The sequence below is a fragment of the Phocoena phocoena genome, chromosome 10, assembly GCF_963924675.1.
Source record: "Phocoena phocoena chromosome 10, mPhoPho1.1, whole genome shotgun sequence".
Classification (NCBI taxonomy): Eukaryota; Metazoa; Chordata; class Mammalia; order Artiodactyla; family Phocoenidae; genus Phocoena; species Phocoena phocoena.
The window spans coordinates 38299706-38316647 of NC_089228.1; the positions used below are offsets into that span (position 1 = coordinate 38299706).

The 16942-nt window shown below is 50.7% G+C and overlaps 1 protein-coding gene and 1 non-coding gene across 3 annotated transcripts; both read left to right on the top strand.

Annotated features, from left to right (window-relative positions):
- The first annotated feature begins 1487 nt into the window (after positions 1–1487).
- MON1A (MON1 homolog A, secretory trafficking associated) lies at positions 1488–15697 on the top strand. Of its 2 annotated transcripts, XM_065885665.1 has the most exons (6): positions 1488–1664; positions 11243–11382; positions 12617–13102; positions 13680–14445; positions 15163–15310; positions 15411–15697. In XM_065885665.1, the coding sequence occupies exons 2-6, from the start codon at positions 11256–11258 to the stop codon at positions 15549–15551; spliced, it is 1668 nt and encodes a 555-aa protein (XP_065741737.1). In that variant the 5' UTR covers positions 1488–1664; positions 11243–11255; the 3' UTR covers positions 15552–15697. The 2 variants fall into 2 exon arrangements, with proteins under 2 accessions (XP_065741737.1, XP_065741738.1); XM_065885666.1 differs by lacking the exons at positions 1488–1664; positions 12617–13102 and having other exon boundaries at positions 11256–11382; positions 15411–15551.
- LOC136130129 (U6 spliceosomal RNA) lies at positions 7106–7212 on the top strand. Its single transcript, XR_010656321.1, has one exon. It is a non-coding gene; the product is annotated as a U6 spliceosomal RNA (small nuclear RNA).
- Positions 15698–16942: the final 1245 nt, after the last annotated feature.

Consider the following 16942-nt stretch of genomic DNA (forward strand, 5'->3'; position numbering starts at 1 on the left):
CTGCTGAGCTAGTAAGGAGAGAAAATACTGAGTGACCTGTGGAGACTGGGAGAGACTCCTCTCTCCTTCCCAGGGGAAAAGATAGTTAAGGAATTGGGCATTTTCTCACATGTTCTTAACTATCAATAAAAGGGAGGAGAAAGCTCCCGTTAAACTATGTGCAAAGGTCTAAGTCCTGTGCAAAGCCATCTCCGGTAAAAGGCCACAGCTTTGTCACAATGTCAGTCACAGTCCAGTGTTGTGGAGGTAGGCTCCAAGTGGCAGCTGTCTGAGACTATGAGAAAAGCCCAGGGGCAGAGCTCTCCCTCAATTCCAGTGTAGGACTGAGATGGAGACAGAACACTGCATTGGGGTGTTTGGAGCAGCAGAGAGAATCAAAGGAGTGACTTCATACTTTTTCCTTCATCCCTGAACTGTTGGGTGAATTAACCATGAGGCTATTAAGTGATTTAATTGCTTCAGAGAAAACATGAGCAGTATTGTTGTTAATCCCTACTTTCATTTCTTTAAACTACTCTCCAAAAGTAAACTTGTTGATTTTATGTTTTCCTGTTTTTTTCTAGAGGTGGTATCCAGGCATTCATCTTTTTTTAAAAGTTCCCCAGGTCATTCTATGTGCAGAGTTGAGAGCTACATTCTAGAGATTCATACTGTTATACGAAAACGTGCCTAAAAGCATGTTCTGGGACTTCCCTGGTGGCACAGTGGTTAAGAATCCACCTGCCAATGCAGGGGACACGGGTTCGAGCCCTGGTCCGGGAAGATCCCACATGCCGTGGAGCAATTAAGCCTGTGCACCACAACTCCTGAGCCTGTGCTCTAGAGCCAGTGAGCCACAACCCCTGAAATCCGTGTGCCTAGAGCCTGTGCTCCGCAACAAGAGAAGCCACTGCAATGAGAAGCCCACTCACCGCAACTAGAGAAAGCCCGCGCACAGCAACGAAGACCCAATGCAGCCAAAAATAAATAAATTTATTTAAAAAAAAATAAAAAAAATAAAAGGGTGTTCCTTTAGCAGCAGTTGGTGTGCCTACATCCTTTACAGTCAGTGTGGCCGGGTCCACTAATGACATTTATCCAGCCCCCGAACTTGCACTGTCCTTCCACAATTAGTGGAGGAAACAATGCCATAGTCTCTTTCTTTCGCTTTAAATAAACCTCTTGTTGGGTCGGGCGGAGGAGCTAGGGAGTCTGGGCCTGCGGTCCACCCCAGGCTTTGGGTTTGGGGAGGTGCCTGAGTTTGGCCGGGACCCTGTAAAAGGCGGTGCGGGATGATGCCACCGCTGACCCGGGTCAGGCCCCGCCCAGGTCTCTGCCGGGACCTGGCGCCCCGCCCCACCTCGCGGCGGCCGTGCACTGCGAACTACATTTCCCATAATGCACACCGGGGCGGGAAGGGCCAGGCCCAGCGACTGGAGCCGGGCCTCCGCCGCCAGAGGCCGGCGAGTGCTGTCTTCCTGAGCCGGCAGCCGGGCAAGGGGCCGTGGGAGGGAGCGGTGGCCTGCGCTGTGGCCATGTCTGTGTCTGCAGGGGGCCGTGGTCCCGCGAACCTGAACCATCAGTCCGGGCCCGGCCGGACACCCGTGACCTCCCGGGGGTCCGGCAGAGGGCAGTGACCAGCAATCTCTGTGCTTCCTGACCCCTTCCCCCTCCCCGAGAAACAGGTGAGTCCGACTGCCAACCCACGTGGCTTGGGGGCGCCAAGAGACTGGAGAGCTGTCATCTTTGAAGGGAGGGGCTTGAAGACTGGGGGCCCCTGCAGTCTACGCTGCCACTTGCGGTAGAAGGACTGGGTCTCTCTGGGGTCCCTTCGCCGGTTCCCAGCTGGGGAATACAAAAGGCGAGGCCTGGAACTCTTTCTTCGGTTGGAAGGGCAAAGTCCTGTAGCCCCAACGCACACACATTCGGCCCAGCAGAGTGCTCTCAGAGACTGGCAGAGGTTGACTGTGGGGTGAGCAGGAAGCTCCTGAAAGTGTCTTGAGGCTTGGGACTTTGCCTTCAAGGGTGCCCTGGCTCAGATAACCAAGCTGCCTCTTGCACCTGTTGAGCCATACTTTCTGGGCTCGAGTTTGCTGGGGAGGGTGAGCAGCCTTTGTCAGAAAGGGGAGTGACCACTAGCAGTGACAAGTACCAAGCTATACTCTCAGCGTGGAGTAGGCATCCTGCTGAAGCAGTTACAGCACAGCCTCACCTGGACTCTGTCTGCCACACATCCATGCATCCTGGCACCATCCTCCCAGATAGCCCACTCCCCAAAGGGTCAAGGCAGGATAGGGCACTATCTAAGCAGGAAGAGGGAGCAAGAGTGGTAGGGACCCAGTAGGGAGGGGTTCTTGCAAGGCCCTTCCTCTCTCCAGGCCAGGCACCTAGAGGAGGGAGGCATACCAGAAGGGCTGATTGAGCTAACTTGTTTGGTGACATTGCTCAAAGGCACAGCAGAGCACTTCTAGGGAAAATAGCAAGCCCTGGGGGCTTCTAGAGAGGCTGCCTGAGAAGGGGCCCCAAGGGAGTATCTGGGACTGGTTCCAAGAGACCTCTCTTGCTTAACTGCTTCAGGCCCAGCCACCCAAGAGCTTCAGCCACACAGGTTATGGCTCCAATGGGGTTTGGGGTGGGTTTTGCTATGAGTCATTCACCCTCCCTGCCTAGTTTCCAGTGTAAATGTCCAGAGAACTGTTTGCTTCACCAGGGCTTTTGGCTGGACCCCGATACTTGCCTTGGAGATATTGAGGTACTACATGATTTCAGGTGGTTGGAGAACTGTTCGGAAGGAGATGTCCACTAGCCCCAGCCAGCTGACCCTGCCCTCACAACATGCAGGTACCATGTTGGGTAGTACTCAGCCATGCTGGGCGCAGTTACCTAAATCCCACTGGGATCAGTGGGTAGTGGGCCCTCAGGGATAAGCTGCTGTAGACCTTGTTTTGGTCTTTGAGCCAGAGGCGCAAGGCCACAGAGCAGGGACATGTGGTAGAAAGGAGTTCAGCTTGGGAGAGACTTCTGGGAGCAGCAGGGAAGTTACAGGTCTGTCCTGAAACTTCAGGATGAATAGCCAGTTAGCCTGGAGGAACTCCCAGCCCTAGGCCCAAAGGCATCTCTTTGTCCCAGCATCACAGATGGGTCATTTCAGGCCAGAGCCCCCCTGGCTTCATGAGGTCAGAAGCACGTCCTGCTCACTAAGGGCCTGGCTCAGGATGAGCAAACTCGCAAAGGACTGATTTACATGGCAGAGATTACTGGATCTGTGTATAAGTGCAGGTACACATGGTCTGAATAAGAATAATCATGATGTGCTAAAGACAGCTGAGTGTATATGTGCCTACTCTGTGCTAGGGTAACCAAATTACATGGATTATCTCATTTAATCCTTCCACAACCCAATGAATCAGTGCTGTCATCATCCTCATTTCATAGGTGAGAAAGCTGAGATTTATAAAACCAAGCCAGGTTAATACACGCCCCTCTGACTCCAGAGCCATTGTTACTGAACACTTAACTATACTACCAAGGACTAAGTCTTCCCTACAGGCAGGAGTCTCCCAAGGCTACATTGGAGCTGGGTGTTCTCTGAGGATCTTTCATCTTCTCCCTTCCAAAGTCATTTATCTGACAAATGTTAATTAAAGTCCTGCTTATGGAGCTGACATTCTGAAATTTGCGACAGCTCACAGGGTTACCTTCAATGTAGAAAAATAAAGCAGGGCAAGGGAGATAAGAATCCAGGATATTCCAGGAAGGCCTCTCTGATAAGGTAACGCTTGAGCAGCAACCTGAAGGAAGTGACAGAGTGAGTCATGTAGATATTTGGCCAAGTAGTGGAATAGGTGAGGTGGGGGGCAGGGGGAAAAGTAGGGAGGTGTGGTCCAGGCAGAAAATTCAGCAAGAGCAAAGTTCTGAAGTGAAGGAATACTCAGGATTTACATTTACAGTATACTCAAGGAAAGCCATAATGTCAGTGTGGCTGGGTTGAAGCAAAGCAAGTAGGGGAAAGAATAGGAGATGAGGTTGAAGAAGTAATTTGGGGGGTGGGGTGCAGTGCGTGTAGACAGAGAGGTTCTTGTGCACCACTGTGAGGAAATTGGCTTTCTCACTGGGTTAGGTGTGACCATTACAGACTAGTGAGCAAAGGAGCTACGTGACTTGACTTCTGTCTCAAGCAGATCACTTTGAGTGCTGTGAGAAGGATAGACTGTACAGGGACAAGGACAGAAGTGGGGAGACTGGTTAAAAGACTGTTGCAATGCTGGAGAGGGTGTGGAGGAAAGGGAACCCTCTTATACTGTTGGTGGGAATGTAAATTGATACAGCCACTATGGAGAACAGTATGGAGGTTCCTTAAAAAACCAAAAAGTAGAACTACCATACGACCCAGCAATCCCACTACTGGGCATATACCCTGAGAAAACCATAATTCAAAAAGAGTCATGTACCACAGTGTTCATTGCAGCACTGTTTACAATAGCCAGGACATTTACAATAGCCAGGACCTAAGTGTTCATCGACTGATGAATGGATAAAGATGTGGCACATATATACAATGGAATATTACTCAGTCATAAAAAGAAATAAAATTGAGTTATTTGTAGTGAGGTGGATGGACCTAGAGTCTGTCAAACAGAGTGAAGTAAGTCAGAAAGAGAAAAACAGATACCATATGCTAACACATATATATGGAATCTAAAAAAAAAAAATGGTTCTGATGAACCTAGGGGCAGGACAGGAATAAAGACACAGACGTAGAGAATGGACTTGAGGACACGGGGATGGGGAAGGGTAAGCTAGGATGAAGTGAGAGAGTGGCATTGACATATATACACTACCAAATGTAAAATAGATAGCTAGTGGGAAGCAGCCACATGGCACAGGGAGATCAGCTTGCTGCTTTGTGACCACCTAGAGGGGTGGGATAGGGAGGGTGGGAGGGAGACGCAAGAAGGAGGGGATATGGGGATATTTGTATATGTATAGCTGATTCACTTTGTTACGCAGCAGAAGCTAACACGACATTGAAAAGCAATTATACTCCAATAAAGATGTTAAAAAAAAAAAAAGTCTTGCAACAATCTGCTAGAGAGATAATGTTGACTGGGACCAATGTGATAGTGGTGGAGGTGATGAGAAGTGGTCAGATTCTGAATATGGGCATTTCCCCATGGAACATCAGTAATCTGTTCCATGAAAGTTGGACATTCTGTCTGGAATCACTAACTTAGTGTCTGTTTCCCACTTTTTTTTTTAACATTTTATTGAAGTATAGTTGATTTATGTGTTTCCCCATTATTTCAAATGGGAAAAAGTATAATTCTTCCTTCATCAACCCCAAATCCCCAATTTTCTAAAATGGCACTAAAACACAAGGAAAAGACATACCTAATACATGCCAAATAAATTATAATGTTAGGATACAAAATGCTTAAAACACTTCCTCCTGATCAAACAGTGTTGCTTTGATACAGCATCATGGCCTCTTGCAGTACCTGCAAATAGCCATGATGTAAGTAAACCCCTTTTGTTGGTACTCAATGATCTATCAGTTCTATTTGAAATGTAATTTGAGGCTTTAAATGCACATTCCTTTATTTAAAAATATAGATCAAGTGTTGATAATAGTTTTTTTCTATGTAAACATAAGCTCAATCAGTACAAGTTTGTTGTATTAGTTATCTATTGCTGTGTAACAAGTTATCCCAAAACTTAGCAGCTCAAACCAATAATAAATATTTATTATCTCATACAGTTCCTGAGGGTCAGGAATTTGGGAGCATCTTAGGTGGATGATTCAGGCCCAGTGTCTCTCATGAGGTTGCAGTCATTCAAAGGCATGACTGGGGCTAGATGATTTGCTTCCAAGACTGCTTGCTCACATGACTAGCACATTGGTACTGGCTGTTCTCAGGTTTCAGTTTCTTACCACGAGCTCCTCTCTTTAGGGCTGCTTGAGTGTCCTCACAACTGATGGCTGATGGCTGCACCTAGAGAGAGTGATCCAAGAGAACAAAGCAGAAGCCACAATGTCTTTTATGACCTAGCCTCAGAAGTCACACATTGTCATTTTCACATTATCCTGTTGGTGACATAGATTAGTTCTGCTCAGTGTGGGATGGGAGTATATAGACTTGAATGCTGGGAGTTGAGAATCACTGGGGACCATTTGGAAGGCTGGCTACCACAGCTGTGTATTAAAAACCAAGAGGCATTCTATGTGGCAAAGGTTAATGAGAGACATTTTGCTGGGTGTACCTGTATTCTGAAGATTTGCTGGTGGTTTGGTATATGAGGTACGGGAAAAAGAGAGGCATAAGGGATGCCTCCAAGATTTTTTGCTAAATAACTGGAAGTATCAAATTGTCTTTCACTGAGATGGAGAAAACTCTGAGAGGAACAACTTTTTAAGGGGATGATCAGGAACTCAGTTTTGGACATAGAACTTTGAGATACTATAAAATATCCAAGGGCAGACATCAAGTAAACAGTTAAATGTGTGTGCCTCTGGAAGTCAGAAGAGAGATTAGGACTGTGAATAAAATTTGGAATCATTAATTTATCAGTGAAATTTAAAACCATGAGACTGAATAAGGTCACCAAGGGATCGAATGAAGACAGAAAAGAGATCCAAGACCTGAAATCTTGGTCCCTCCACAGTAAGAACTGTAAAGAGAACTTAGAAGGAGTGGTCCATGAGGTAGGAGAACCATGAAAGGAGAGTGATGTGCCAGAAGCCAAGAGAAGAAAGTGTTTTGAGAGAGAGGAAATAATCATTGTGGCTGCTGAGTGAAGTGAGATGATCCTGGAGGTCACTGGAGACCTTGAGGGAGCAGTGTTACTGGAGTAATAGTTGGAATGGATTCAAGTGTGAATGGGAAAAGTGGAGAGACACCTGAGCGCTCCACATTCCCCAGTCCCTCTGGCCACATGACTAGTTCTGGCCAATCTGGACTTTGAAGTATTTAAGAGTTCTGACATGACCCTCCAGCCCTGTCTTCCATTGCCAGGTGACGGCAGAGCTATAAGATGCTAGTAGCCTGGATTCCTGAATCACTGCCCGGAGGGAGCTGCTCTGAATTGCTACCAAACCCACAGTACGTGAGCAAAAAATAAGCCTTTAGTGCTCGCTTCGGCAGCACATATACTAAAATTGGAATGATACAGAGAAGATTAGCGTGGCCCCTGTGCAAGGATGACATGCAGATTCCTGAAGCGTTCCATATTTTTTGGTTCAGGCGGTAATGCGAGTGATGGGGAGCGGCACGGGGTGGCAGATGAAGGTTCGCTCTCCCGCTGCTCACCTCCTGCTGTGTGGCCCACTTCCTAACAGCCCACGTCCCAGATAGAGGTCCGCAGCCTGGGAGTTGGGGACCCCTGCTGTATATAATGGAGTCAGCCTGTCAAATTAGGAACTTGTAAATATTTTAATACATATTATCCTTTAGAGATTATTAAAAAATGCTTGCAAAATCTGTGAAGGTGGTCAAAAGGTACAAACTTCCAGTTATAAAATAAATAAATCCTGAGGATGTAATGTACAGCATAGTGACTATAATTAATAATGCTTGTATATTTGAAAGTTGCTACGAGAGTAGGTATTAAAAGTTCTCATCACAAGAAAAAAAATTTTGTAACTATGTGTGGTGATGGATGTTAACGGACATGGTGGTGACCATTTTGCAATATATACAAATATTGAATCATTATGTTGTAGACTTGAAACTAATATAATGTTATACATAGATTATTTCTCAATAAAAAAATGCTTGCAATAAAAAAAAAAAAGAAAAAGCCTTTAGGGAATTCCCTGGCAGTCCAGTGGTTAGGACTCTGCACTTCCATTGCCTGCAGCCCAAATTCAATCCCACAAGCCATGTGATATGGCCAAAACAAACAAAAAAAGCCTTTATGTGTAAAGCCTCTACCATTTTGGCACTCATTTGTTACACAGCATAGCCTAGCTTACGTGACTAATTAAACTCCAAGTACTGTTTACTGTTTTGAGGTTTGTTTGTTTGTTTTATAAAGGACAGCAAAAAAAAAAAAAAAAATAGGGTGGTACCTAGAGGGGAATGTAGAGTTAAGGGGAGGTTTGTTTTAAGGTTTTAATTGAAATAAAACAAACATAAAGTTCACAAATCGTAAGTACAGCTCAATGAATTATAACAGAGTAAACACATCTAAGGGAAGGTGTTTGGAAAATGGAAGAAACATCAGTATATTGGTGTTGAACAGGGGAGAAGGAGACACTGATGATCCGAGAGAGAGAGGGACAGCTGCTGAAGCCATCTGCTTGGATGGGTGAGAGGGGCTGGAGTGGAGGCGTTAGTGGAGCCCAGACAGCTCATCTTTAGTAAGGAGGAGGAAGGCAGAGTCTGGCAGGTGAGGTGAGGTGGTAGTGGGAATCTTGGAAGTTCTCTTTTGCTGACTTCCATGTCCTCAGTGAAATAGAAGGTAAGGTTATCACTGATAGTGCTGAGGGTGAGCATTGGAGAAGAAGATGGAAGCTTGAGAAGAGAGAAGATGTGAAGCTCTCCACTAGGGGAGTGGGGAAGTGTGTACACATAGAAATGTAGGGCATTCACATTTAAAGTAATTGTTCTGGACCCTCTCCTCAGAAAAAAGCACATACCAATCCAGGCCTCCATCCAAGGAGCCAGGTCCAGAAGCCCTGGCCACAACCCCAGGACTGGCAGTAGCAGCTTGCCCTCTGCCTGTATATGGACAGACTCATCTCTCTGGGGTCGCTCTCTCTTTACACAGCAATGCAGACCCCAACCGGGCTTTTAGGTTAGCTTGTAAAATAATGGTCTTCAAGGTTCTCGTGTGGCCTGTGTCTTCTTGCTCAAGATCTGGACATGCCCTAGTTTCCTTAGCACCCACTGCTCTGGGCTCCGTGGTGTTGCGGTGGCTGTTTTGGCCTGTTTTGGATTGCTCCTCTTGGTCTCAGTCTCAGAGGAGGCCTTTCTGGATGCCTCCCCAGGTTCCTGTTGAGGGCATGCAGCTTCTTAATTACTCTTCATCAGAAAAGGTGGACCACACCTTGGTCTTCTGGGCTCTGACCCTCGCTGGGAACCATCACTCTTGATTGTCCTGATGGACAGGATTGGTGGCCTAGAAAATCCCAAAAGGTAGATGTTCTCCCAAATAATCTTCCTTTGAAGATTATTCAAAGCGCACTCTGTGTGGGGTGATGCTGTTGACCAGTGGTACCCAACCCCCACTTAACTCTGTGGTGCTCCGGGACCAGTGGGGGCGTGGCCATCAGGCCAGTCTCTGGCCCTGCCTCCCTCTCTGTCTGTTTTGCACATTGAACTGCTTTACAAGATTAATTTGAAGAAAGGATTCCATAGCTTACAACAAAGATGACAGAAGAGCTTGAAAATCAATTCTTTGGGTACACTTGCAGGAGCTGCCTGCTAGGAACTTGTGGTCGGAGAGAGTTCTTAGACACAGGTAAGCGGGGGCCACACAAATGCTAGTGCTGGTGACACTGTTTTGAAATCACTCTTCTCGTGAATGTTTTTGAGCACCGACTTCATGCCAGGCTCAGGGTGGAGTCATTTGCCCAAGGTTACAGAGCTAGTAAGGGACAAGCCTCAATTATTCCCTATGGACTCTGCTCCAGGAGGGCAGGGACAGAGTCTGCTTTGCTCACACTAACACCAGTCCCCCCCAGGCCCCTGGCCTGCCTGCAGTGCCTTCCTCATGAGTCTCTGACTAGTCTTTGCTGCCCTTCTAGCCCATCCAGCCAAATTTCTATTCCCTAAAGGGTTAGTGCCTCAGATGGAACCCCTCTCCTATGGATTGTTTGTTGCCTGCCAAATGAAGACCCTTCAGCCTGACATTAAGGGACCTTAGAGGCTGATCCCAAGAGAGCCACCCAACTTCGTTATCCCTGACATCCACTCTTGGCCACCTCCACCTGGCCCTGAGGCTGCAGAAGGACTGGGAGATCAGGCTGAGTTTGTCCTTAGTGTCCATCAAATGGGCACTGAGAACTGACATGTCCATAGTTGTTTTTAACTGGAGAGGTGAGCCCTGGTGCCAAATTCAAAAGGTACAGATGGCAAGGAGAAAAGCAAGGCTTGGGCCTATTTACTCTGACTCACTTTGTTCATAGTAAATGTCTAAATATCAAAAAGAACTGATTTGTCAACTCAGTTTTGAATGGAGAAATGTTCATGGTAGGATGTACAGTGGAAGATATCAGGATACAGAATGGTTTCAATTCCCAGCTCCAGCGCTTCTTTCCTATCGTGACATTGGAAAATGTACTTACACTCTCACAGCTTCAGTTTCTTCATATGTAAAGCTTGTCTGACAAGAGTGCCTGCCTCAGAGAAGAGTGATCAGGATTACATAAAAATCCACATAGGGACTGGGACTTCCCTGGAACTTCTAGGGGTAAAGAATCCACCTTCCAATGCAGGGGATGCAGGTTCGATCCCTGGTCAGGGAACTAAGATCACACATGCCGCGGGGCAACTAAGCCCACGTGCCATAACGAGAGAGAGAAAGAAACCCTGCACACCACAACTAGAGAGAAGCTTGAGTGCCGCAACTAAGACCCGACACAGGGACTTCCCTGGTGGCACAGTGGTTAAGCATCCGCCTGCCAATGCAGGGGCACGGGTTTGATCCCTGGTCCAGGAAGATCCTGAAGATCGCAGAGCAACTAAGCCCGTGCGCCACAACTACTGAGCCTGCGCTCTAGAGCCCGTGCTCCACAACGAGAAGCCACCGCAATGAGAAGCCCGCGCACCACAACGAAGCTTAACCCCTGCTCACCGCAACTAGAGAAAGCCCACAAGCAGCGACAAAGACCTAACAGCCAAAAAAAAAAAAAAAAAAGTATATTTATTTATTTATTTTGGCTGCACCGGGTCTTAGTTGCAGCATGCAGGATCTTTAGTTGTGGCATGAGGGATCTTTTAGTTGCAGCATGCTGCTCTTAGTTTCAGCATGCGGGAACTAGTTCCCTGACCAGGGATTGAGCCGAGCCCCCTGTATTGGGAGCACAGAGTCTTAACCACTGGACCACCAGGCAAGTCCCCCATGCATTCTTTTATAATCAGAAAGAGAACAGCATGCTTCTTTAGAAGGGAATATTCAGAACCCATTCCCCAGAGGTTTGAGTTAGCTGGGTCCTGGTGAGGGATACTTTCCTGTACTTAACCACTCTTAATTATGCCAGTGAATCCTGCCACTAGCACCTTCCCCCTTTCCCTCAATGATGCCTTTGTTTGCCCCACAGGAGAGCCCAAGGGATGGCTGCTGACATGCAGAGGAAGAGAAGCAGCGAAGGCCCTGATGGCACGTTGGCTCCTTCTGATGGGCAGAGTGTGGAGAGAGCTGAGAGCCCCACACCAGGACTGGCCCAGGGAATGGAGCCAGGTATGGGCAGGGTGCGCAGCCCCAGCCAGCTTACAGCTAGAGCAGCCTCCAGGGCAATCGGGATTCCCAACCACTCTTTCACTGTCACTCATTCATGCATGTGTTCACTCACTTGTTAGCTATTTGTCATGTGCTGGGGATACTGCAAGGATCCAGGCTCAGTGTGCATCTGGCCTTCCTCTCCACTTCATTTTGTGCCACTTGCTCTGTGCTGTCTTGCCACCAGTGTGGGCTCTTCTCCTATTTCCTGTGTCTACAGGTACCTCCCTGGCTCCTTCTCTCTCTCTCAGCTCTCAACTTAAATGTCACCTCCTCACAAGAGAGGCCTGCTCTGACCATGCTCTGCACAGAACACTAGTTAATTTGTAGTCTTATTTGTGTGTGTATGTATTGCCCATCTTTCTTGTCCACAAGATTGTGAGCTCTTTGAGCACAGAGCTGTTGTATCCCCAATGCCTGGTACAGTGTTGAACTCAATAGAGACTCAAAACATATCTCTTGAACTCTTCTGTCCAAAAAAAAAATCAGTAAAGGAAAACTGACATGGTCCCTGCCTTGGGGGAGCCACAGGCTAGTGAGAGCATTCCAGTGGAGGGGGCTAGGAACCATGGGTCCCTGTGCAGGGTCAGGGAGCCTTCTCCCAGGGAGAGAGATTTGCTGAGCACAGGAGGTATTCCAGGCACAGGGCGAGGTGCTGGGAACACAGCAGCGAAAAGCCAGGTTCCTGCCCATGAGGGGGAACCCCACTGCAGTTGGGGAGAAGGGCAATAACTGATAAGTGCCCCAAGAGAAGTCAAGGAGGGGGATATGATAGAGTGCCTGGGTTTGGGGGTCAGGTGACAGGGACAACTAACATCTTTGCTGTGAGCTGAAGTGTGACAGGGAGCTGGCATGCAAGGAGGTGGGAGTGCCTTCCATGCAGAGGGAACAGGAGATGCAGAGGCCCTGAGGTAGGTGGGGATATCCAAAGAGCAGATGCACGAAGGGCTGTGAGGTGAGAGTGAGAGGGGCAGGCAGATACTGGCTACCACCACAGCCTTGAGGGGTTGGGGTCTTATTCCCAGGGTGAGGGGAGGAGGCTGGTGGGCTGTAAGTCACAGCAAAGCATGACTTGTAGCCAGAAGGAACAGTGGCTTACCTCATCAGGACAGGCAGAGTACTGTATTGGGCACCTTGCTGGTGAGGTGGTCTGCCAGAAGCTACTGCTCTAAACACCAGGGCTTTTGGCTGGCAGGTGCCGGACAGGAGGGTGCCATGTTCGTCCATGCCCGTTCCTATGAGGACCTGACTGAATCAGAGAATGGGGTGGCTTCTGGGGAGAGCCCCAAGGAGGGTGCTGGTGGTCCTCCACCTCTGCCTACAGACATGCGCCAGATCAGCCAGGACTTCAGTGAGCTGAGCACCCAGCTGACAGGTGTCGCCCGAGACCTGCAGGAGGAGATGCTTCCAGGAAGCTCTGAGGACTGGCCGGAGTCCCCAGGGGCAGCTGGGCGACCAGCCACAGAGCCCTCAAGAGAGGGCACTGGTGAAGGGGATGAGGAGGAGACTGCTGAGGCATGGCGCCTGCACCAGAAGCATGTCTTCGTGCTGAGCGAGGCGGGGAAGCCTGTGTACTCCCGCTATGGGTCAGAGGAGGCACTTTCCAGCACCATGGGTGTCATGGTGGCCCTGGTATCTTTCCTGGAGGCTGACAAGAATGCCATCCGTTCCATCCATGCAGGTGAGCCACCAGGAGAAGGGTGCCAGGAGGTCTCCCTGGCCAGGAGAGACCATACCAGGTTTCGGACTCCCAGGGACTAGAGGGCTGGGATGTGCTATGTGACCAAGGGTAGTCCCTCCACCTCACCGAGCCCCAGGTCCTCATCTGAACACGGGAAAACAACACTGACTGCCTCATAGGGCTGTTGTGGGGGCCAAAGGTGGCTCGCACATGGGCTTTGCCCTTGGAGAAGGTGAGAAGCCAGGAGAGGTGGCCAAAAAAATCCCAGGTCTTGAGCCCCACCCAGCTCTTGCCACTTAGCCCAAGAATGTGTGTCTTTCTGAAGTGCTTCCTGCATTTTAGCTGGTCCCAGTCTGTGAAACAAGTGGCAGGAAAGGGGAAAGGGGGGCCCATGGGCATCTGTTTTTCTTTCATCCTGAAGCCCCCTCTGTGTGCACAGTTCTGAGGGGAGGTGGAGAGATTGTGGAAAGCTGCACGGGAAAAGCAGGGCTCTGAGGGTGCTAGGGCAGGCCATTCAGGGAGGGCTTTCCGGAGAAGGGCTGAAGCTGACACCACCCCTATCCGTCGGTCCCATCAGATGGCTACAAGGTAGTATTCGTGCGCCGGAGCCCACTGGTGCTGGTGGCGGTGGCCCGCACGCGGCAGTCGGCACAGGAACTGGCGCAAGAGTTGCTCTACATCTACTACCAGATCCTGAGCCTTCTTACGGGCGCGCAGCTGAGCCACATCTTCCAGCAGAAGCAGAACTATGACCTGCGGCGCCTGCTCTCGGGCTCTGAGCGCATCACGGACAACCTGCTGCAGCTGATGGCGCGAGACCCCAGTTTCCTGATGGGGGCGGCGCGCTGCCTGCCCTTGGCGGCGGCCGTGCGCGACATCGTGAGTGCCAGCCTGCAGCAGGCGCGCGCCCGCAGCCTCGTCTTCTCCATCCTGCTGGCGCGCAATCAGCTTGTGGCGCTTGTGCGCCGCAAGGACCAATTTCTGCACCCCATCGACCTGCACCTGCTCTTCAACCTCATAAGTTCCTCCTCGTCCTTCCGCGAGGGCGAGGCCTGGACGCCCGTGTGCCTGCCCAAATTCAACGCAGCCGGCTTCTTCCACGCACACATCTCTTACCTGGAGCCTGACACGGATCTCTGCCTGCTGCTCGTCTCCACCGACCGTGAGGACTTCTTTGCAGTGTCTGACTGCCGCCGCCGCTTTCAGGAGCGCCTGCGGAAGCGCGGAGCGCACCTGGTGCTGCGGGAGGCACTGCGCACACCTTACTACAGTGTTTCCCAAGTGGGCATCCCTGACCTGCGCCACTTCCTCTATAAGTCAAAGAGCTCGGGACTCTTCACCAGGTGAGGGAGGGCCTTGGGGAGACTGCTTGAGGGAGACAAGGGCGTGGGGGGGTGGGGCGGCCGGCCGGTTGGGCCTGAGCTCTGTTGCAGTCCTGAAGCTGATGACCCCTCTGGGAATGGACCGACCTTCTGTGTCTGTTTGACTCTGATACCAGGGGCCCAAACCCCCTATCACCCTACTCCCCATCAGCATACACCTCTCTACTTCAGTCATTTCCCATAAGGCCTTGAAATACCCAATACACCCAGGGAAGGAAGCTGGAACAGAGGTCTCCTCTGTTTGGTCAGTTTGGTTCAGCCCAGGATGCACAACTCCTCCACTTCCTCCTCCAGCAGAGGGGCTGGGGCCAGATGAGGCATCTTCTATCCTCCTTTTACCCCTTTTTGGTCCAGAAGGTTCCTGGCTCACTTTTCCTTCATCTCAGACCTGTCACTCTGTCTAGGACACCTAAACCCAGATTGGTTTTTCCAAGGGAGGGTCACCAAAGATGCCATGAACTTGGGGGAGAGGGGAGAACAGGGCTCCAGTCTGGGTGGGCCCAGCTTTGTCCTGGGGAGTCTTCAGTGGTGAGGAGACGATGCCTTGTCCTGGGGTGGGGGGGGCATTTGGAGGGTAGGACCCATGGTGGAGTCTCCCTGGCTAGGAACAGGTGTTTCTGGATCTCCAGAGAAGCCAGTGGAAGTCATTCCTTTGCGAACCTACTCCCCCATCTCCAGCCCTGAGATCGAGGCCCCGTACACCAGTGAAGAGGAGCAGGAGCGGCTGCTGGGCCTCTACCAGTACCTGCACAGCCGCGCCCACAATGCCTCCCGCCCACTCAAGACTATCTACTACACGGGCCCCAACGAGAACCTCCTGGCTTGGGTAAGGCAGCCCTGGGATGGGCTGGGCTTCATTGGGGTCCTGGGCAAGGGCCACTACGGTTGTCTAATCTGGATGACCACCCTGTGCCCCCTTCCTCCAGGTGACAGGCGCCTTTGAGCTCTACATGTGCTACAGCCCCCTGGGAACCAAGGCGTCGGCCGTCAGTGCCATCCATAAACTGATGCGCTGGATCCGCAAAGAAGAAGACCGCCTCTTCATCCTCACGCCCCTCACGTACTGATGAGAATGTGTGTGGGCTCGGCCCTCCTAGGCACACCAGGCTGTGGAAGCCATGGGAGCTTCCAGGTGGGGCTGGCCTCTCTGGCCCAGGCAGCAGGCAGGGACTCTGGGTTGGTGTGTGCATTAAAGTGCTTTGGGGAAGACACTTGTGGGCCTTGTCACTGGTTCCTTCACTCTCACTCACACACAGACACTGGATCCTCCTCCCTAGGCCCTGCCCATGCTTCCCCATGCACAGCATCACATGTGCTCAGAGTTGGCCCCTGGGCTGGGGCTGTTTTCATTCAGCTGAAGTCCTGCCACGTGTAAAGTGTTCTCTAGGACCCCACTGGCCTTCCCCACCACGACCAACCTCCCGCAATGCCCCACCCCACGCTCAGTCTGAGCCCCTGGTGCCTCCCCTGTTACTCCTAGGTGGGATTCCCAGCTGCATGGCCTGAAGGACCACCCAACCACCTGGGATCCCTGACTGTGGCTCTGCTTAATGGAGTGCTGTAGTTCAGCAGGGGCTGAGCTGAGTAAGACAGGGACAGTCAAGTGGAGAGAGTCTGAGCCCGGGCATGGGTGGGAGCCCTTGGTGAGGTGGCCCAGTGTTCAGCACAAGTTCAGAGTCCAGCCTCACTATAGCTGTAGGCCTCTGGGGAAACTACTCCAGCTTAGGGTTCCTCATGAAGGCTGTCCACCTCAGCTCCCCTACCTCCAGCCAGCACATTCCTCAGGATGGCCCCCAGGAGTGAGCCAGAGGACCTGAAAGAAGACCCAGCTGACCTCTGGGGCAGGAGTGGACCCTGCCCTAAGAAGGGCTGATGCCCTTTTCAGTCACCCTGTTCCCCGGCATGGCCCAGCCTACGTGGGTCACCAGGAACATCCCAGGAGGCTCAGCAGTGAAGGCCCAGCCCCATTCACTCTACCATGAGACCTTCTTAGGACAGAGCCCAAGGCACAGTGCAGAAAGGTTCTACCTCCCTGCTGGGGACTCTCCCAGTTATGCCACAACTGAACCATCTCACTGGCCAGGGAAACAGAAGACCTAGGAAGTGTTTGGGAGAATAGTGTCCATGGAATATGGTCTTCAGACTATAGAGTGAATCACCTTCATGCAGTCTCTGAGTGCTGGACCAAGATACTGTGCCACTAAAACCAACCCATGCTGGAAAATGTGTCTTTGTAGGTGGCATAGGCCAAGGATACACTGGAATGAGTCACTTACTGTCCCAGGAAATGGCAGCACAGCCCCTGCCCTTGGCCCCACCCCAGATCACATTAGAATGGGTCTGGCAGCAGGCCACCTGCCCAGACCCCAAAGCCCCTCTGGAGCAGCCACAGGCTTGGTGGGTGCTGCTCACACTGCCCACATGCCCTGGGTCTCTTTTCTGTCTGCTTGCTGTTTCT